We start from the raw sequence: 23,172 nt of genomic DNA on the forward strand, positions 1-23,172 counted from the left end.
TGATATGCTCATGGCTTTTTTGTCCCACAAAATCTTCCAATACCTTTTTTTTATTGTTAATTCCGAGTGGTAGTGATGGAGGAGACTTTTAATAAAGCTTCTGCTATCCAATTTGAGCTAGCATCCTTCCACCTTCATATCTTGATGGACTGCAGTTACATTTTGATGATATAACGCTTTTATTTTTAAATGTAGGCAGCAGGAGAATTTGAATAATAAAGGCATGTAATACAGTGGACAAGTCTCAGGGCTAGCAGAGGAAAAAAAGAATCTTTTCTTTTGGCTTAGGACACATTTAAACTGGCTCAGAAGTCCACAGGTTAAAATCTTCCATATTTTGCCAGCAGCAGTTTACCTTATAAGAGATGTCTTACAAATTAGTTGAATTTAGACAGCCACTTAAAATTCCCGAGGAGTCCTTGTTGGCATGCAACAATCCTTTTCAGGAACAAAACAAAGAGAAAAACATAACAAAACCACCCAGATAATTTCTAGCCTTTTGCTCGGAAGTGCCAAACACTCCGCAATTTCCTGATTGCTTTGGCAGCAGATGGATTTTCCTGGGTCTGAAAATCAAAATATTTTAGATTTTTTTCACAAAGGCAGCTTGGTGTATTGGCTGAATTGGGGCAAGTCGTGATGTCTTAATATGGACAGCCAGAAAGGTGAATGGAGATGCCATCTGGCAGTGGATCCAGCTGACTCATTTCAAGAGTATCATCTCAGGAAGTTCTTACTTCACAGCTGGTGGCCTGTGAAGTAAGCCACCCCATCCTGCCTTGGGACATGCTATTTTTTCTGTGTAGCTGAGCTCACAGGTACTGTGAAGAACACAGATTTAGGCCTGTGTCTCACTATTTGAAAATTTTGTCAGCTATTCCTCTTGGAAAGCTTTTGCATTGAGAGCTTCCAACCTTTGATCTTCTTGAAACCAGCTAGGGACCATTCCAGCAGTTCTTGTTTTCGTTGCAAGTTTAACATTATATAACAACATAGAAATATAATGTAAACTCTCCCTTTCACCCCGTACTCATGGAAAGGTCATCTGATGCTCTGCTGTGGTGCTTTGGGAAGCCAGAACCTTCTCTTAAAGATGATTCTAGTTGCCTACAACATAAACACTGGTTCAAAATTGTTGTTTGGAACAGCAGCCAAAGTCCTGGCCTAATTGTTCTATTGAGTGGAAAAATGTTTTGTCAGTGCTGAATGTTTTATACAGAACATGCTTCCCTAGCCGGCAAAACTTCAAGAAAATCCAAGGATCTTGTTGCATGGTTAGCAGAAGACATATGATAACTATTTGGACTTATTCCTGCCCTTGCAAGGTTAAGTTGTTTACTCTATTAACCTGTTAGTCTTGGTTTGTTCATACTTATAGGAATCCCACAAGTAATGTTCCTTTGATTCAACATTATCAACAATCCTTCTGCAATAAGAAGAGAATGAAAAATTCCTTAATTGCTTCTAAAGCCCTTTTTTTATAGCTCCTAGTTGGAAGAATTGGTTTGTGCATTCCCATTTAAATTCCAGATAACAACTGAAAACTTTCAGTGTCTTCTGCTTGGTCCTGATAAGACACACTGCAAGAATTTGGCGTAAGATGTGTTAGTGTGAGTTTGTTGTCGGCAGAGACAGAGATCAGATTCTTCACTGCCTTTACCTCGGTCAGTATCTTTTTGTCCGACTTGAGGCAAACTGGATGTCATCTAAGTGACTTGGATGATGCTGCTACAGAAAAGGCACTGCCTCTGCTTGCAAATGGTGGCTTTGAGAAAAAAACAAATACAAATAATACGAAGCCCATGGGAAATGTGTAACTCGTAAGTAACCTAAAGAAGTTTCCATTTCCTTTTGTTTCATTGACTCCTACTGTTCCTCTCTTGTCTGCCGGGCGGGTCCCTCATATAACCTGCCCTTGCTAGTGGCTTCAATCCAGTCTTTCTCACAGAAGTGGTCCAGGTTTGAGAATTTGCCTCGTTTTTCTCTCTTCATTACTAAAAGAACACTTCTGAAAGTAACTTAGACTGCCCTGAAGGCTGCAGATGGTGGGTTAAACCTCCTTTTGCCATTTTCAGCCCATGCCAAAATCAGACTTCTCCCACCTGTGTGTGCAGGAGCTCCTCATGGTAGATAGGTTCAGGCTTCCAGGCTCTGGCATTGCCAGTCCCAACTTTCTGTTGAAGGCTCACCAGACTTCTAAGGAGCTGCATCACACTGGAGCAAGAAATCCTGCTTTCTTCTCAACTCTTGGCCTCCTGGATCATTACCATGACAAAGGAGGATTATTGACTTTGATAGTCATGATGCTTTTGATTTAAGGCCCGCTTTGATTTGGAGCAATAGTGTTCATTGGCCCAGAGAGGCAATGGTCTACTCCAGGTGAAGAGCAAGAAGAGAAACGTGCTTTTGAGAAGGATGAGAAAAAGGGAAAGAATTGGCCGAAGAGGCTGAATGGAAGCTGTAATGGATGCAGTTAGTCTCTGGGAAGGACCCAAAAGCAGCCCATGATTCCTTAAGACAATTAAAAGCAAATTGTCCGGCTGAGCGATCCCAGAGCAAGGAAGATGCTCCCCAGACTATAATTCAAGGGGCTGAATGGCCCTCAAAAACTGAGAGCATAAAGAAAAAAAAAAAAAAAAAACAAACCCGAAGATGAGGCAAATGATGGAACAGATGTGAGTGCTTTTGTTGGGAAGACTTGGAGGCTAGTGGGATGGCGATAGGCTAATTTGAGACGAATAATGCTAGATTCCTTTCATATGCAGAATAGCACTTTGATCCAATGTAGATGAAAGTACTGAAAAGTGGAGAGGATGGCAGGGGGTCTTTTGTCTTTGACAAAAAAGGCATCTGCCAGGCTCTAACTCCCTTTTCCCCACCCCCTTAGCCTAGCAGGCCACTCCAACAATGCTAGCAAAGGGGACAAGTGTCTCCTGACAGCTGAAGAAATCTCCAGAAGGAGAATGAGGTTTGCAGCAATATGTATACTAGAGAGCTTAATCGATTTTTTCCACAGTACAAAAAGGGAGAGGGTTGGGGGAAAACAGAGATCACAGTGAAAATGGGAGGTGGGAGATAAAAAATCCCTTTCTAATAAACTTGTTACTTTTGTTCTCCAAATACATCTTTTCAGAAGATGCTTTGATGCTAGTATGAATACATTTAATGGAGCAAAGTAGGATAGGGTTGCAGGAGGGGGTATGTGAAATAAGGAAGAATAGTTTTGCAAGGAGGATGAATGTAGAGTGATTTCTGTGGATTCCAACAGAAAAGATCTTGGAAAAAGTAAAATAGTGTAATGCAGGAGATACCTGCAAGACAGATACATGCTTTCTGTACCACCTGCTGGAGAAGCTCAGATCTACACAAATTCTTGGGTTTGATTTCTAAGCAAAATTGAAAATTTCTTTTTAACCTTTCCATATTTGCTGTTTTCTTAACTGCTTAGAATTACTGGGAATGAAAGGACTGCAGCATCAAATGGGGATTTCAGAAGGGAAGCAATATTTGTGCCTAGCAAATACAGCAGTTTCAGACCAGCTGCTGATCTGGTCCCCGCTTCTCATGCTCTGTTGACTTTCTTCAGCTTTTCACATCTGGTAAACAAGACTGAGATCAAATTTGCAGAGTTTGATGGCTGGGGTCTTCTTTAAGCATCACTTTGCACCTTTCCTGATGTTTTCTTTGAGAGGTAATGACAGATAATGAGTTATCAACTTCTGAACAAGACCCATCTCAGTAAATTAAATCCTTTAAGAACAGCAGGTTCAGTAATCTTCTCTTTTCTTGAGACCCTGACAATGTTTATCCATTACTATTTACTGAAGATAACCTTCTCATCAGGGCAGAGCTTTAAGCAACATCGGATATCACAAAAGGTTCCTGCCCCTTTACCCCCACATCCCCTTCTCTTTCTGCTGAGGAATTTAAATTTCCCCAAGAAGGTAGGAGTGATAGAGGAATTGAGAGGAACTGTCACATTGCTTTGAGAGGCTGTACAGTCATACTGATGAAAATTGTAATCCTGTGTAGTTCATCAGTAGATGTGCCATCATTACCCCTGCAGCAGATGCCATCATGCTGTTCAGACCAGCTGATGTGGAGAGTGTTTTTGACAATAGAATTTCCTGTACTCCAGCTGTGCAAAGCCTGATGCATGAGTTACTGTAACTCATTAGGGAGGGCTGATTTTCAAGGACATTGATGCTTTCTTGATTTCTGCCTCTTTGTTGTATCTTGACTCTTCTTGCTTCTGATGCAGAAGGACTTCAGCTGCTGCTGTTGTCCTCAAAGGAGCAGAGACCACCTCTGTTCCTCACATCACCAAGATGGAGGCCCACTCTCTAGGTGGGGGACTTCAGGTGGTTTTTGTGTAACTTCTCCCTCATGACCTCTGTACAGTGGTGGGATGCAGGTCTAGGTCTGAGTGGGGAAAGACATTGCTTGTGGGGAAGTCTGAGTTGTCAGGGAACAGTCTATAGTCCTCTGTGACAAAGAAAAACAGCTGATACATTGCTACAAAAACCACCAATATGGCCATGGAGTCCAAAGCAGGCTGCTGGATGCTCTGTCCCCAGGCAGTTGTGGTTAGGATAGGGTGTAGGAGTCTTGAGCAGTGAGCTGGGATGCTTTGTTCTTTAAGATGAAACATGAACAATGTCATTGTAAAGGGTCTTTTGTGCTTTCCCATTTGGGCAGGCAATCCCTTCAGCTGCTGCCATCCTGAAATTTCTTCACGTCCAGTATCACCTCTCACACCTCCAGCCAGAAAGGTGTACTCTTAGCAAAGGCCATAGAGCTGCCAAAGCTGGGGCAGTTTTTTGTTGTGCCAGTAGTAAGATTAGAGATATGGAGGAAGAGGGGGTGAGTTGCCTCTATTCCTGTGAAATGTATGCAGTGATCCTCCATAACTGTTGGTCATTATTGAAATTTATGCTGTCCTTTTGAGGCAGATTTATATAGCTCTTTGCAGTTCACTGTGTACTCACAGGAAGGAAGATGACTGTGTGGCTTGGCCTGGCTGCTGCATTCCAGGCCCAGTCTTTTGGAGGCAAGACTGAATCTCTTCCACCTGAAGCACATTGCAAAGGAGGAGGGAAGAGATCTGTATGGACCTGAGGACCTCTTGCATGAAGAGCAACTGACAGGAGGAGTACAGGCTGCGGAGGTACAGCAGAGAGAGGAAGATTTGCTTTTTTCTCTCACATCTCACCCAGCAGGCTGATGTTTTCTCCCCAGAAGCCAGTTACTCTCTGCTGGTTTGTGTTTGGGTGAAAATCAAATGGTGAAGATTGCAAAGCCTCTTTGATGTGCTTAGTCTACATTGAGGCAGAGCTTTACCTGACCATCTGAGGAGGCTGTTACACTTCCTGACTGCTCTCTGGACAGGGACTGTCTGGTCATTGTTTCAAACTCTGGAAAAGGACATACTGATTTAATGATAAATAGTCAAACAGATGGTGTCCAATAGCTTAAAAAGAGGCCATTCCCATGGAAGTTCTTTCAGCTGGACTGGCTGATTGTACATATGAGATTTTCCTGGCATGACCTAGCAGTCATGGCTGTAGAAATCCTGTATTTTCAGCATGGATTTGGCTTGTCTCTCAGTGAATGTTGCCTGATCATTAGCATCAACTAGGAGTTCTTTGAAGCCAAACAAATGAAAAATTATGAGTTTGGAGTATGATAAAACCCCCAGCTTGCATGCAAACCTTTGTTTAGACGTAAAGTTGTTTCAATTTAGTTTTGTTCCATTTACTATAAAATCTAACAGAGGTCCTTTTCAAGATAGCCACTGCTTAGTTTGATGTAACTTCCCTGAGTGTCTGCATGGAGTTATTTTAATTGAGTGCAGTTTGTACTAACAGAGTGAACTTATGAACATGAGATGTGACTGAATGTTGCTATTCACCCTCCTAGAATTAATGCTATATTATGTGCTTTCATACTGGGTTACATACACAGTGATTTGGATCCAAAGAGATCCATCTAGCTATAGTGGGGACAGGATGATTTCAGGTCTGGTGGAATTCATACCTTTCTGTGGAAGACAGATGGTTGTGCTGGGGGAGGGAAGTTGCACCTGTTTGTTTCCACATCTGCTCAATAATCCCAAAATTTCGTTTGCAGACTCTCAGCACATTGAGTATGCTTACTCATGTGTGAGTTTCATAGTGTTGGCAAATACTTTCAGTTCTAGAGTGCCTTTGATGGTGTTTGAGGCAAATGTCCAGGAGGAGTTAATTACACAGAGAGTAACTGGAGCTTAGAAAATAACACTCACTTGAGTAATTTTTGAAAAAATTCAAAGGAGTATATCTGAGCTTACTTCCTTTAAAAATAAAAGTAATAAAAAAGTAGGTAGTTGGAAAGCTTGTTACAGTTGTCCAGTTTTGGTGTAAAAACCAGTGATAGCATGACTGTAAGCATGAAGAGATGTGTTCAGAAGAGATAGTAGTGTTTTACTTGCCAGGTGCTTGCAGAGGACTTGTCCCTGCACAGGGGACTGTACAACTCCATGCCTCACTAAAGGTGCCCACAGGCATCCTATGTTCAGCCTGGGAAGTTTCCATCCCGAGTCTTTCCTTGACTTCTGCCTTTCTGGGGCTTGGTGGCCACTGTCTGCAGTGGCTGGAGCATCTAACCAGAGGTACAGAGATTCTGCATCTGTTTGGCTTCAGAGAAACCTGTTGATCCAAAGTGCTCTCATGTCCCTTTCAAATAGGTGTTACCTTCATGGGCTGTGCACTGCCTGAGGCACAAGGCGGTTCAATCACAGCTAGCATCTGGGTCAGGCCCTCAGACCCACTGCCTTGGGAGAGCCCTGCTGTGCTGGTGGTAGGGAGGCAGCCACATCTGGATCTTCTCTCTTTATGGGCAACAGAAAGGTCCCTGGGGGTAGGAGCTGTGGCAGCCGGAGAGTTTTCCTTGAGGCAAAGGGGAAGGCTGAGGAGGAAGGAATGCTAGCTGCACACTGCCTGCAGAGGCTGACTGCTGAGCAGCTGCAGGGAGAGCAGCTTCCCACATCCCCCAACAGCCACCACTCTTCCCTGGCCTGCTCCAGAGAGCCATTCCTGCCTGAAACATGTGCAGTGTCTGAGAGGAGACACAAAGCAGGAAGCAACAGCCTGTGACTCTTCTTGCAGATGAGGAAGGAAGAGCAAACAAGGAGAAGCCATGCTTAATTTAGGTAGATAGCTGAGGAGCTACAGGGATAGGAGCCTGTCAGGCCCTAGGGCTCTGTCTGTGGTGGTCGGGCAAACTGTCATCTAAGGGGGCAAGATTGCCCCTGCTTCAGCCTGCCCCTTTGTATCATCTATATTAATCAAGTCACAGGCAAAACCCTATTAAGATAGTTAAATGTGGTGAGTCCATTCTCTCTGAGCAGCCAGGATCCAAGGTGTGAGCACCTGTGGAGCTGTAGGAGACATGGGTTGGTGATGTCTAGACTGGCAGGCTCAGAGCAGGAGCAGCTTCAGAGAGCCTTCTGCAGGTGGCTGTGTGTCTGTGACCTTCTCATGGGATGAAAAGAGAACTTACCAGGAACTCTGTCTTTTCCTCCCTTCTCCTCCTCCCTCAGGTGGTCTTTGCTTTGAATCAGACTCTCTTGCAGCAGGAGAGCCTCCGAGCAGGCAGTTTCCAGATCCCCTATACGACAGAAGACCTTATCAAGCATTACAACTGTGGGGACCTCAGCTCCATCATCTTCAACCATGACACTTCTCAAGTGAGTCTTGCCACTGCAGCCCTTGTACTACACACATCTCCCTGTAGTGCTAACCCCTGTAACACGTGTACTCATCTCTCCTCAGGCAGGCCTTTTCTGGGTGAGGGCCAGGGGCATGTTGCTGGCTCCCTGGCACATCTGCTTTCCTGAGCCTTCTGTTCCAGAAGTCTGCAGCACTTCAACTCCTTTCTTGCACACAAGCTGTGAAGATGCACCTGGCTTTCCCTTTTGGATGAGTGTTGTGTTTGTTTTAGCATCAAAGCTCTATGAGTTAATAATTTACTTTCTTAAGGATCCTGTAGAATTAAGCTAGCTTAGGTAGGAGCAAACTTAACCCCAACAGAGAGCAATAGCAGGCTCTCTTGTGCGAATAGGAACAGAGAAATGCACTCCTGACTTGGACACTTGTGTAAGGCTGGGAGAGTTACAAGCTTTTTGATGTCCCTATCAATATGATTGTGTGCTGTGGACAAGGCCCAAAGAAGAGAAATGGGATGAAACAAAGAAAAGATAGATTTAGACTGAATGTGAAGGAAAAGAGGCCTTCTGAGATGTCACAGACTTGGGTTTATGGAGGTAGTTTCCTAAACAGTACAATGGAATGCAATACTGATCTTTAAACCATTGGAAAATACCCAGAAGGGACCAATTTGGCCTGTTTGGGCTGTTAGATTAACTAACCTCAGGCTGAGATGTCAGGCCTCTCTGTTCTTGTCTGTGAGGTATTGCCTGGCAATTTGTGCAAGTTAGTGGACACAGAGGCTCTATCCTTGGAATGCTGAAAAGGCTGGTGTTGATTCCTGAGCTTTCTGTGCTGAATAGCCATTTTGCTGTGACCTTTTGATACATACAGTGCAGTGCTGTGGAGATGCAGAGTCAACCCTTGCTTCTCTGGTGTCAAGCTTTGCGTGTGTGCTTGCTGCCTTCTGTCCCACACACCCACCCTCCTCCTGTGCAGGTGCAGGCATCCTGGTCATTAACACTGCCTGGCTTTTACACCTTGCCTTCCATGCATAGGTTTCAAAGGATTTCTCAGAAGAAACCAGCATTTTGAGAGAATGCAGATGCTGCATCACTATCCTGTGGAGATGTTACAGACTGCAGACATTGCCCCATGGTCCTTTGAGAGACCAGCTCTTTCTGAGACATGCATGTTGCCAAGGGAACAACTGTCCTTTACTTAATGTGAGGGGCTTCAGCTCAGGACACTCTCCTTGGCAGCAGAGCTGAATTGATAGTTTGCAATATTGTCAGTTTATGTTTTAAGCAGAACTTCTCAGTAAGTTGTATTTGACTCCATGCTTGCCCAGTAGATGACGACCTGCGGGCTAACTACTCTTTGGAAACATTCCATAATAGTCTCTGAGTGGCTCCAAAGTCTCTTCATCTGCTGCAGCCTTGCAAGGGAGAGTGCCTTATTAGTGCCTCTGCTCTCCAGAAATTACTGCTTGCAGGCCCTTTAGTTAACCTACTCCATAACTGAGTGCCTAAAGCTACTTGTCAAGAAGCCAGGATTTCTGCAACAATTGCAGGCCTACGTTTTCTCTTCACTGGCAAGAGTAGAGTGCAGAGTAGTGTGCAGCCACAGCTGTCGTTGGGAGCCCCAGGGGAGGAAGCCAGCATTTTAAAAGATACTGTCAGGACAGGGCAACTGGAGGTGGGAACGTGTTCTTTCCTGACAAAATCTGGCCCTTTTAAAGTTTAGGGATTTATTTTTTTTTTAACTACTTCAAATTGCACAGTTATTCTTTGGTAGCCTCAGGGCTCTGATACTAGTCAAATTTTCTTAGAAGAGTGTAATTATCATTATAGTTATGTCATACCTCTGGCAGTTTAAGAAAGAGGTATGTAGCTAGAGACAGGGGAAAACACTTTCTTCAGCTGAGCAGTTAGGATTTAGGATCTTCAATGTTGCAAAATGGAAGTATTTCTTGACTTTGAATCAAAAAAAAGTCCATCTGGCTGAAATGATACATGGAGAGAAATGAAGCACCATGCATCATTAGAAGTTTGCTGTGTATGTTTTTAGCTTTGGGTTTTACCCTACTGGCTATGCCTTGAGGGATGAGGCAGTTGCTATACTGTGTGGAGCAGAAATGCCTGTGCATGATGGCTGGCTGTGAAATAAAATTCCCCTTTCATGAAGATTTATTTTTTTTCTACCTTAGGTCCCAAATTTCATTAATGCTACACTTCCAGCCCATGAACGCATTACTGCTCAAGAAATAGACAGCTACTTCCGACAGGAGCTCATCTACAAACGAAATGAGCGAATGGGCAGGAGGGTGAAGAACTTGCTGGAAGAGCACCCAGACAAGAGTTTCTTCTTTGCATTTGGAGCTGGTATGTGACTGTGGTGCCATTCAACTGAACTCATGCTTCCTGTGTCCTTTAGAGGCATTTTGCAAATGCTTGCCTCAGTTTAAAGAGGGGTCAGTATTTTTACCATGGTGGACACAGAACTTAGCTTTTCCCTGATAGTTGTACCCTAGTAGGAAAACCTTCTCAGTGTAGGAGACTTTTCCTTCAGTGTGCAAAAAGCTCACAGTGCATATACTTACTGCAGTATCTGTTAATTACAGACATTTGTTGTATGCAGAGGCGAAGATACTGAGTCAACTACAATGCATGCACCAGAGGAACAGGTCATAGACATGCACACGTGTTTATTGTCTGGGCAACCAATGCAAGAAGAAAGGAGGAATAGGGAGCTGAGATGAGAGGCACAGCACATCTGAGGCTGCACTGGTGCTTGAATTCACCTTTCAAGCACATGTTCAAAAGTATATGCCAAATCGTGTGATTCTAAGGGGCTCAATAAATGCAAGGGAAGAGGCAAGTCACAATTTTGCCTGTCTCTTCCTCCTGCAGCTCCTCACCTCTTTCACTGCTTCCACAAGGAAGTTGTGACTGCTGCTACTTTGGAGCAGTGCAATGTGCTCAGTTGGGGAAAACCTATTCCATTTTCTGCCTCTTAGCAGTCAGCAAGACTCTTACAGGCACATCCAGCAGCACATAAAACTCAATAAGCATCTACACTTCAGTCTAGGGCTGGATGGAGGATATGAACACAATTGTTTTGTCATGATTCCCATCTTTTATTCTAGCACCAGGGAAAGGAAGAAGTTAGGATCAGTTAGAAAAGACAGGTGCTAATTTCCAGAGAAGTATCACATCCCCTCCTCCATGAGCCATATGGCCTTTGAGAAAGGGGGAAAACTGAGACTGGTGTCAGTCAGTATCCATGTGTGGTTTTCAGTCTCAGTGCATACTGCTTTAGTGAGGATGAGAGATCTAGACAAGGCAAGGAAAATATTTACTTAAACACTAAAAGCATTTGTATTCAGAGTCTGTGAGAATTTCTGTATTTGTAGCAGCAAGTTGTGGTTACAAACTTAGCATAACAAGGGGCCCAGTGTGTGAGCTGGTATGTCAGGAAAGGTGGCTGACCATGTTTATTCAGATGTGTGTGAAGATTGTAACCTGCTGTCTTCCTGCAGTTATCACTGCTCTGTGCAACTCCCTGTCACAAAGAATGGTGAAGCAGGCCCTGGTTGTGTAGATTCTGGTCATGTCTTTCTGTAGGCTAAGACCAGGGCATTGCTGCACTCCACTGCTGGAGTTCTGAGCACATTTGAACCTGCTGCACTGATGTTTCTGATGAAAGCATGAGTCAGCCCCAGGTCCAAGTTGCATGTAGCTACTCTTCTGTCAGAAGGCAGATATTTGGGCTTAGGTTACTGCATCACAGCTGGAGTGATGAGCAGCCTGTGTAAGCAGACATATGTGCTGCTCTGATATCTCCCAAGGGCAAGATCCTTTGAGAGGAGAGAGCTTCTTCCTCTCCTTGCACATGCTCTGAATCCCAGTAGCTGCAAATCACATCTTTAGATGGTTTTGTGTCATTTGTTTCCCCTCCCATCAATTTCTTTCTATTCCTGCCCTTCTGCCCCAGACTGTCTTCATTGTCATTGGTGTGCACAGCACTGCCTCAGAGTCCAGAAGCACTGCAGGAGCAGGATAGATCCCTGTACTTCTTAATTTTTCAGTTTTCTTGTTCTCAGCTTTCATGACAGTACTAAAATCCTTTCCCAGGCTTCCTGGAATCTTGCTTTTCTTTTTTCCTTTAATTTTCCTAGTTCCTTCTGTTCTGTGTTCTGTTTGCCAACATTTCTATACTGCAGCAGTCCTGGGAGCCTTGTGCATAAATAAACACCCTTGATCTTTGGCTTATGTGTACATGGCTTGATCTCTAAGCTCCCAGTGTGCTCTTCTCATGCTTTTCTCATACTTATGAACTCAGACAGCTTCCCTGTCTTTTCTGGGGACTTGGACTGATTTTGAAATTGTCCCTAATTATTCTCTGGCTTTGATACCAGTCTGTCCTCTGTTCTCATCTGCTCTTCCAAATAGTTCTGTTCAAAGGATAGTGCCAGCCTCCCATGTTTAGCAGCACAATTCTTGATTACGCCCTTGTTTGACTGCATGAGGTTTTTTGGTGGGTTTTTGTTGGTTTGCTTATTTGTTTTGCTTGTTTCATTTGTTTCTTATTAAGCATCTATTGTTTCTTATTAAGCATCGAAATGAGAAGTAACATCACAGGATATATTGCAGAAAATAGATCAATTTTACAGAATTCTGAGGTTTCCTGAGTGCATATTGCAAAATTATGAATGCAGTCTTTCATTGTTTCTCAGCAAGCTAATTCAGCCTTTTGCTTATGCAGATTGCTGTATGTGATAGAAAATTATGTGGAAGGGTTATTTTTTATGCCAGCAAGCAGTGAAGATGAACAAATATCTTGTGATCAATTTTAAGCATTGCTTGGAATTGTACTGCTGTTAATTACAGTGAAAAGGTTCCAGGAAAGTGCTCATACAAGGCAGGTTAGAAAGAGTAGTAGGAAAAGAGAAGAAAAAGAAAAAGCTATAAGAATAGAAATAAATCATAAAGCTGTGTGGTGGTTTGCCCTCTTCTGACCACCAGTGAAGAAAGTATCTCCTAGCAGTAGTTTATAAACTGCAGGATAAGGTTCTATTAAAATGGTAGTAGGATATTTAAGGGTCTCCCAGTTAGAAGGAGAGAGAAGACTTTCAATTGTTTTCTTTCCAGATTTTTTCCACCTGTATTTATTTTTAAAACCAGCTTTTTGTCAGAAAAGTTTGAATTTTCCATTAATGAAACACCATTTAAAAAACCACTTTTATTGTCAATTATATGCAAACAAGATTATGGTTTGTGGATGACTGTGGGATTATATATAACTTCTCTTATTATTTAAACTACTCTTAGTATTTTTATTTCAAATGGAGGAAAATGAGAAAATACTGATTTATTTTATAGTCTAACTGGATTGATGGGATTTAGAGATATGTAATACATTGTGCAAAAGAAGTCTCCTCTTTTTTCAGGTCGTGATATAGCTGCATGGCTATAGATGTTGACTTCTTACATGGAATGACGTGTGGAAATTCCGGCCATAATCAATTTGATCATTAAATTCAGGACATTTTATGCCTTTTTTAAAAAATCAATCAAGCGTACTCTCCCTATACTCAAAAATGTTTCACAGTCAGAGCTCAATTCTGGAATTGTTTTTGTTTGGAAGTAATTTGCACCAAAGTGGAAAACTGAAAAATAACAGATTTTGCTGAAAAGATCCAAAACACTTTGCTTATGGCCAGAGTGCAAACAAGGAAAGTTTCAAGCCAAAATAAGTCTCTTTGAGGGAATTAGAGGAAAGCATGGAAAGAGAGAGTTGGCAATGCCAGCAGCATTCCAGTATGTTCAGTGAAGATTTATCTTAATTGTGAACAGGCCTTTATGTATGGCGGCACCAGGGTTACAAGCCTAGTCCCTGATGCCAGCTGTGGAACTGGTGAAGCAAAGCCAGCTATAATCTTTCACCAGCAGTCTTCCTTCCATATGCATTTTTATTTCTCTGAATTTTGAATGGCACATTCAGGATATGGATGCTAAGCCAGTGTAAGTGATGGCACATGATTCTGCAGCCAGCCAGCCAGGTAATGCCGTAAGTTTCTGGTTTGTCTAGGAAGGGAACACTGATGTAGTGAGAACTGCATTGTCCTGCTGTACTGTGGATTACCACTTGTCCAGGTTTTACGAGGGTGCTGCATGTTGGCCAAACCTTCCCAGAGTCAAGGGATAGTTGGTACTGGCAGAGAGCTCTGGAAATTCTCTGATTCATCCCTCTGCTCAGAGCAGGATCGTGTAGAGAGAGCAGTTTTCCTAGGAGTGGAGTATGGGCAAGGATGAAGACTCCAGAATTGCTCTGGGTAATCTCTTCTAGTGTTTAATCATGAAAGATGGTTTTTCTTATGTTTAAGTGGGACTTCCTGTATATCAGTTTTTGTCCGTTGCCTCTTGTTCCATGGTACATCACTGCTGGGAAAAGTTCTGCTCTGTCTATTTTGCAACCTCCTATCAGGTATTTGTGCATAAGTTATGGCCCCCAAGCCTTCTCTTGTCCAGGTGGAATAGTCTCTGCCTCTCCTAGTATGACACATGTTTTAATTGTTTCATCATCTTTGTGGCCATTTGCAGCACTCTCTCTGGTATGCCCTTGTCTCTTTTGACCTGGGAAGCCCAGAGCTACACACTGGATGGACCCTGATATATGTTACAAGGGCTGAGGAGCAGGGCAGGATCACCTCCCTCACTCTGCTGGCAGCACTTCTCCTCACAGAGCCCAGGAGGCCACTAGCTGCCTTTGCCACGAGGACACATTGCTGGCTTAAGGCCTACTTGATGACCACCAAGACAGCACATATTTTTCTGCCAAACTAGTCTTCAGCCAGTTGGTGCTTCAGCAGTTGGAGTCGTGGTGCCTGGAGCTATTCCTGCCCAGGTGCAGATTTGCTGCACCTTTGATTTGCTGAACTTCATGAACTAATCCAAGTTTCCCCTCATCATAAATCCATACTGACCATGCCCAACCATTTGCTTATCCCTGACACATTTGGAAGTAGTCCGCAGGCTAATTTGCCCCACCACCTCCTCCAGGAACAGAAGTGTGGCTGAGCAGTTTATATATCCCCAGATCCTTCTCCGTGCCCTTCTTGAAGACAAGGGTTATACTTGCCTCCTTTCAGTCCTCAGGGACCTTCCTCACTTGCCATGATCTTTTGAAGGTAATTGAGGGTGGCCTCCAGTGTCATTAAGCAAGCTCACACAGTTTCTCTGGATGTATCCTGTAGCGACTTGAACATGTCTAATCTATTTGAATGTTCCTTAACCTGATCCTTCTCCCCCCATAGTGAACCTTCTTTGCCCTGGGCTTTCCCCCTAGTCATAAGAACCTGAGATTCCTGAAGGTTGGTTTGTCCACTAAATAAAGTAGCAAAGACATTTAGTACTTGGCCTTTTCCACATTCTTTGTCATCAAATCTTCTGTCCTCTTCAGTGCTTAGATTATATTTATCTAGTCTACATTTTACTGCTGATGTTCCAGTAGAGGCATTCCATGTTCCTGTTGATGTTTCTAACAAGATTCAACTCTAGATGAGTTTTTTCTTCAGCATGGTAATTTTATTCCATTTTATTCTTTTAGCTTACTTACCATTTCTGCTGAAGGGGCTGAAGTATAAGAGAGGGAAAAAAAAGCTGTTGGGGTTTTTCTTATGTAGGAGAAATCATACTTAGTGGCTTGAGATCTTGACTTTATTTTGGCAGACAAGACTTCTGGTGAAGGCAGGTTTCTAGGAGCCAAGTTTAAATTCCCTCTAGTTTCTCCTGCCTCTTTGAACAGTTAAGAAACTCCAAAGTGTCAGTTCATGAATAAGAAGTACAGAGGGATCTAAGATTCCTTATATCCCTATGGAAGAATTTACTGATTTCAGTGAGAAAGCCTGACTGATTTGACAACCTCAGAAGCTCCTCTTAATCTAGAGAACACTGGAAATTCCTTTTTCTCTTAGAGTTATTTTTCCTTGTTGCTCCTGAAAAAAAAACATCATTCTGAGGCTTTAAAGTATGGTGGATGTTGGTAAACCACCGTTAACACAAAGGAAAAAAGGATGTTGGTGAGAACTTCTTCAGCAACCATTTCTTCTAATTACTAAAGGAAATAACATATGTGTTTATTTGGCATTAGTCAGACTGTATGGAGCCAAACCTCCAGGGACTGACTTTTTTTTTTTCCCAGACAGAATGTGTTACCACCAATGGTTACCCTAGTCTGCTGTAGTCTACCAAATGGCTTCCTTCAGCTTTTCTAGGTTTTGAGACCATCCTTGTGATGTGAGAGGTCAGTTTTGTGTCAGCCTTAGGTGCCACATGCATTGGATGCAAAGGCTTGTCTAAATCCTTTTCCATCAATCCTTATGTCATAAAAAGCAAAACCAAACAACCAAACAAAAAAAACCCAAAAAAAGCCCCCCAAACAAACAACAACAACAACAACCCCCCAAAACAGAAAAAAAAAAAAAAAGAAACCACACAAAACAAAACAAAAAACCCAAACCAACAACAAAAACAAACCAACAAAATAAAAATTCCAGGAGAAAGTGAAATTGTGCTGAATCTGAGTGGTGCATTAGGTGGTACTATTTCCATGTAGAGCTGTTCAGTCTTACTTCTTTACATTTTCTGGAATCTGGAAACTTTGGATGTGAAATTATGCAAGAGGAGTAAGATTTATTGTCTCTGGGTAAGAAAAGATGGGAGAAAGGCCCTGACAGCAGTGGATGTAAAAAGCAGTCAAGAGTGCTAAGACCAGTGCATTCTCTGTCCAGCTCGTATGGGTGTTTATACCCATAAAACAAAACCAAACAAAAACTTTTCATGGGAATAAGAAAGTTGCTCAGGGAAATGAAATACCACTTTGAAATTTGGTAGGAATTCGGAATCCACCATGGAAAATTTGAAGCTGCCATCAGTACATTGGGAATTCGAGATGTAGGCTGCACTGGGAATGTAGATTTACCTATGCCTTAAGTAAAAGGTTTGAAATGTTTAATGAGTAAGTTCATGAAAAGAAGGTGAATATTTGTGGGTCCTGGAAGAGATTAAAAAAAAAAAAAAGCTGGGGGGAGGGACAGGAAGACAACAGTGGTTGAATAGATTTAAAAAACAGATTAAATGAGTCTTGTGGAGCCACCTCACTTCTCTCTAGGCTCAAAGAGCTTGCTGATTGCCTGCATGCTTCTGTCTCTGGAATGCAGCAGCATTTTAACTTCCTTGGGTGGGTGGAAAAGGCTGAGTGCCTGAAGGTGTGCCTGTACCTCTGTAATCTGAGAATGCCAGATACAACCCAGCAGCTTTGAGACTGTTTTCCTTAGTAGCCTCTTTGAGTCTTCAGAATGCTAATGACAGGGTTTATTAGAACAACAACCCCTGAGGGGGAAAGATAATGTTGTGTGGAGGCAGGACTCACATCCAGTGCCCCAGGGTTCACATGAAGGGCACTATTCCTGACATCTCTGACACTGAGATGAAGAAAGCTTTGCATTTCTCCATTAGAGGCAGTAACCTCTGTTCTATTATATTAGTGCGGCTGTCAAAATCAGCCAAGCCAAAAAATTGTGCTGTTTCTCCTCAGGTGGTGACAGTTTTCTTATCAGTGCTGGATTTACCCATTACTGGCTTTACTGGGAAGCTAAGTAGGAAAACTTTCATCATGTAATGTGTGTTTTGAGCTAGGGGAATTTCAAATCCTTAGTAACTTTTTTTGCTGGAAAGGAAGGAGTGGTGTGTAATGGGAGCAGGTCCAGTGGCAGAGGTGGCTCTGAGTACTGTCGCTCAGAGATATAAGTCTGGTAATTCCTTCCCTTACTGGTAACATAGTGCTGGCTGCTACCATAGTTGCCTCCATACAGGTCTTCTTCTCTCATAACCTAAGGCTTTTTCAGTGGAAAACTCTCAGTAAATGGATACCCAGTAGCTAAGGCTGCCTGAATGTAAGCTGTTTCTTTTTTTTTTTTTTTTTTTTTTTTTTTTTTTTTTTTTTAACAAAACAAGCAATATGGGCATGTAAACTTTTCTTTTGTGTTGATTTAGTCATAAATTTGGTCTTATAATCAGTGAGAAAGCTTTTTATAGCTTCAGTTTTTTGGAGATTGTCAGGACTTTGCCCAGGGGTAAAAATGGGAATCCCTGGGATAAAAAATACTCATGTCTTACATTTAGGAGGTCTAATTTTTGACAGAAACAGGTAGATAAGTATCTTCTCTTTCACAAGAAAAATGCCTTCATTTTGGCTCATGCAGATTGTAACTCCATGTTTCTTTTCCATGGTATTAGACCATTTTTCCTACATTGTGCATGGCTACTTGCACAACATCTACTACTTTGAGAAGTTACATAGGTGAGATGATTAGCATACCACATCACTTTCGAAGAAATGGAAGGTTATGTTTTTCCCTCCTGAGGCGCTTTGTTTAAGCCTTTTCATGTCTGGGGAAAGTATTTTCTTGGGCATAGAGAACACCACTGTTCCACTGTTGTGCCAATCAGATTTTTCCTGTTTGGTTCAAGAGTAGTGAGGTATGATCCACTAAGATTCTGTACTAGTAAAAGATTTCCAGGAAATCATGTTTTCATGGATAAATGATCATGGTGTAGTAGGATAAAACCTTGGGTTCAAAGTTCATGGAGTAATATTTCATTAATATTTCATCTTGTAGGTAATCACAGGAAGGATTTTTTCAGAGGTCTGCAGTCTGAAAAATACAGGAGGGTGTGGGAGGGCTGTTTTTATGGGATTTGACCTGCAAGCCTGCAGAGGTATTTTAATGTGACACCCTTATACTTCTACACCTAATGTGAATTCAGGAATTCTTTAAGTTGACTTACAACATCACTGGTGAAAACTCATCCCCTTCAATCTTTGTAATTTCCTTCTCCCTGTAGTATTAAATTTGTGACAGTACCATGCCCTTTGTCCTTTGGTTTATGTTCTGGTACATGGACTTTTCTGGACTTGGAAATACTGTGAGAAGCAAGAATGTACTGGATTTAGTATTACATATTCTGCATTTGATACAGATGGCAGATTTGGAATGCCAGCCACTTATGACTGATCCCAGTTTTCCATATGTTGCTTAGATTGTCTAATATAACTGTGCAAAATTTCCTCCTCCTGATTCTGGGAGAAGTGAAGTACAAGCTCGCTACACCTGGGTGCATCCTACTCATGCTTGGAAACAGTGTCTTTCTCTTGAGAAGTGTATGCAGAAAGCATGTGTATGAAGGAAACTGATTTGTAATTTAATTGATTACATCAACTGCTTTTCTTCTCTTGCTTTGGAACATAATAAATATTTTGTCTAGCTTTTTTCCTCCACAGTTGTACTAGCTGGGTTAAAATTACTCCAAGTTCTGAATCCCAGTGCATACTTAAAAAGTATAACCGTGTTGATGTTTAAAGCAAAGTTAGGAAGAATGAAAGCAGATGGTAATTGCCATTGGCATTTCCAGGAAATTTCTAAATAATTATAAGAGTCATACTTCTAAAATTTCTTGAAAGTATTCGTTTCAGTGACCTGTAGAGTCTCTGGCACCAAAAGTCCATTTGAGCACTTGCAGTCCAAATAACCATCCAGCTTTATGATGTCTCCAGAGGCTGGACTAATTTGTGCTGTTTTGTGATTACAGTGCTATAATTCTCTGCTTTAGTTGTTTCCACAACATCTTGGAAGTCAGTGGACAAGATCAGGTTTCCTAACAAACAGTTTGGTGTCTTTACATGTATGTCCAGTGATTCATTGTCTTGGGATGTTTGTAAATGGTGAGGTCTTGACGTGCTTTTGGGGCAGGTGGGAAGTCCCATCTTTCTACTAAAGAAAACACAGAATTATATATACTTGGGGGTTCCCTTTTAAATTGCTCTAAGAGGTCAAAGAACTTTATCTGCTTGGAATAGTCGGTTTTATTGAAAATCAGAGAGGAATATAGTTTTCATGAGTCTTGCAGACTTGGTTTCTGTGAAAAGTTAAAATTTAGTAACAGAAACAGAATCTTTGGTTTGCAATATTTCTTAGTTCCTTTTGCTAGATGCAGAAGTATTTCAGACTCACAATGGCTCAAATTCAGGTTCAACAGTCTCTGCTGAAACACACAGTCATCTAGATAAAAACTTATCTAAACTGGCACGGTTATAGAAGCAGCTCTGCATGTTCTGACAGTAAAAGCTGCAAGCAGGGGACACAGCTTTCAGGACAGCAGTAGTAGCCTGTGTTCCATAGGATTGGGTATGGCTACTGAGGAAGGTCAGAAGCACACAATGCACGGTCAAGTCTGCAAGTACACATTGCTCAAACTGCATTGTTCTTTGAGCATATCGCCTGCGTGCAGGCATGCCATCTCCTTTCAGTGCGGATTAAAGGCCTGGTCTTATTTACTCTCCAGTAGAGTGCATGGTTGAGCTGGTCCACACAACAGCTTTTTAGTTTCTCTTTGAGCTTGAACGCAGAAGAATAAAGATTCATGACTCCCCACCCCCTGCCAGAGTAAAATGACCTCTTGGAGGCATCTCTTCACCTAGTGGTGTGAGGATAAGGCAGGGCTATGTACAGACAGAAAAGAGCAGGCTTACTGATGGGACAGGGCCCAGGGCCTTTCTTTTGGGGTGCATTCAAGTGTGTTACGTTAAATAGAAAACAGGTGAAAGAGGCCTGCACTCTGTCACATGACTTATCATCTAAGTCTCTCTTTCAGCAATCTGCTTGATCTTAAACCTTGGAGAGTGAATCTTTCCTGTGTTTCTTAGCATTGTTTTTGGCAATCTGAAATCTCATACACCGCTGAATGCTTTTTGAGGCGGTCCCTAGTAATGAGTCAAAAGGTCTGACTCTAGAGAGGCTTGTGCTAGGGTCCTGTACCTCAAATGCTCACCCTTCTGCCTTTTTAAATTTTGTGTCTCACTCAGTGGAACCTGTAGACCCTCTGGGCCAGAAACAAGCTCTGTTTCATAGAGTGCTAGTGGCCCACCTTTGGGGTAATGAATACTGCATCACCTAACCCTTTATGTATCTAGTGGCTCCTGATGGATCATGTCTTGTGAGCAATCTAATATCATGTGCCTGTATGTATTTGTATGCATCTGTTTTACACATATTTATTCTTTTGGTCTGTTCTCTTTTGCACAATATTAACACATCATTTTTCTCGCACATGCAGATATAACTCATTGCCTTGGCAACAATGAGCAAAGGCACTCTGTGAAAGTATGTACAGATAACTGTGACAAAAAAGATATTCTTATCACTGCATTAAATTAAATTCAAAATAAAGAGCCCAGCTACAGAAAGTCACTCAAGCAGGTTGACTGATTGAAATCAGACTCATCCGTGCTGCAGTGATTTCCTACATTCCACTCTAAATCACTACTCTGAGCAAGGATGACTGAAGATAGATGAGGAGTAGAGTGTTTAATGGTGTGGTGTGAGCAGCTATTCAGTAGCTCACTCTTGAAATGCATGTGACTGTAAGCTCTTAAACTGCCTAGAGGAAAATTATTTTAAGACCATACACTGCCCTATGGATTGCTTATCTTTATGCCTTGTCCCTTTCCTCGTGAAAGATTTGGATTAGGAAAATATGAGTTCAGAGACTTGGCACGGCTTTTTACTTCTGAAGATGGGATTTGCCTCATGCATCATTGCCTGCATGAGGTGAATGCCTCATCTGAACTTGGAATATACACTGCCCCTATCCTTGTCAGCTGAGAGGCGCTTCTCTACAAGTCCAAGTTGTCCTACCTCCCTGTCATATGCAAGGAATGGATCATCCTTTGGAAGCACTCCTTCCTCTGCTGTGTAGAAGCAGGGAAGGCGAAATGAATCCCTCTCCCCTTCCCTTTGCACTACATCTCCCCTGTGTTAAAGGTGAGAGATAGAAACTAGGTCTGGTGTCTTATATACCTAGTGTTTGTTTTGCATTAGCTAATTTTACTCAATTGCAATATTTCATTCCAATCATTCCTGTTCCCTGCTGCAACTGATCTTTTTTGCTGACACGAGAGAATTCTTGTTTATCTGTACCTGGAGCTGAGCCATCCGGAAGCAGCAGACACCAACAGTATTAGGTTAGGTCAGCATAATGCTACATAAGTTTTACTCCTTCTAAAACCAAAATTTAATCTGAGGAGGTGGGGGAAAATCCAATTACTGTGGGAGAAAATATGGTACCCAATGGGTGTGCATTGCAGTGTTCAGTTAAAATGTTTCATTTGGACTAGAAACTGGAATTTTTGTACTCCAATTCATCAAACCCCTTTTGGAATGCAAAGTCATGAACCCCTTATGTTTAGTCTCCTGATATTCTCAGCACTGTTAGAATTCTCTTTATAGCTTCTTGCTCTCCCTGGCTACTAGTATAATTCTGTTGGTTCTATTGCCATGTATTTATGAAAAGTATTATCAGAAAACAGTTTTTCTGGAGTTGCTTATTAGTTTCAGCACTGTGTACATCTACAGAAGCAAGGGTTCTCTCTAATGAGTAATTTGCCAAACACCAAATTTAATTTATGTAGGCTGTTAAATGAAGAAATGTTTTATGAAAGCTGGATCTATGTATGCAAGAGTGTGCAAGGCTTTTGTTCTCTCTTTCTTCTGCTTCTCAGCAGCCTGTACTGATGACGTGTTAGAGTGATGGTGAAAGACATTCTGTGAGTGGAGCATCCAGTCAGGAAAGCTCCTGCAGCCTTTGAGTAATCATTTATTCACTATGATGCCAAAATACAATTTTTTTACCAGCTACCACATCTGTCTGAGAATGGAGTGGAGGTGTAAATCATTGAAATAGGGCAGAACTATCTAAGTCCTTCTAAAACTAAGTCCTTTTATCAACATGGCTGAGGTCAAGTTTCTGGCCCCAGTGGCATATAATAAAGAAATGAAAGACATTAATCTAAATCATCAGCTTTCAGAGTGATTTTCTGTTCTTTGCAGTTGGATGATTCTTAATAAATTAAAGATCATTAGTGATACTTAGCAACAGCTCTGTGTCTTCATGATGCTAGAGTTTGTTAAAATGTGGCTGGATTCTGACCTTCTTTGCATCACCACCAGTGGTAGATTCATTGCTCCTCTTGCACAGAGGTTTCTGAACTTCATCTCTTACTCCCTCAAGTAATCCACAATGGCCTGACAATCACAGAGTCAGTTAGGTTGAAAAAGACTTCTGACATTATAAAGTCCAATCTTTGAACAATCATCACCATGCCAGCTAGACTGTGGTGCTAAGTAACACACTCAGTCTTTACTTACACTTCCAGGGACGGTGACTCCACCAACTCCCTGGGCAGACCATTATACAGCAACCTGTGGGACCAGAGTAATTGCCATCACATCTGCATTTTAAAAAGGCTGAATGGAGTAATTGAAGTGACCTTGGGAAAGTTCAGAAATCACTCATTAGAGATCCTGTGTTTCTGGGGAATGATAAAGCCCTGCCTGCCTAGAGTGTGGCACACCTCCTGTGATGAG

General features: G+C 42.1%; 1 protein-coding gene across 1 annotated transcript in view; it reads left to right on the top strand.

The window, feature by feature from the left end:
* Positions 1-23,172, top strand: part of TRABD2A (TraB domain containing 2A) — a gene marked incomplete at its 3' end in the record, with an annotated part of 77,560 nt that overhangs the window by 42,849 nt on the left and 11,539 nt on the right. The window contains exons 3-4 of the mRNA XM_083884324.1: positions 7,580-7,726; positions 9,895-10,069. Coding sequence (XP_083740450.1) covers positions 7,580-7,726; positions 9,895-10,069 — 322 coding nt within the window. The remainder of the gene's footprint in view (positions 1-7,579; positions 7,727-9,894; positions 10,070-23,172) is intronic.

The sequence above is a fragment of the Zosterops lateralis genome (genome assembly GCF_965231275.1).
Source record: "Zosterops lateralis genome assembly, chromosome: Z".
Classification (NCBI taxonomy): Eukaryota; Metazoa; Chordata; class Aves; order Passeriformes; family Zosteropidae; genus Zosterops; species Zosterops lateralis.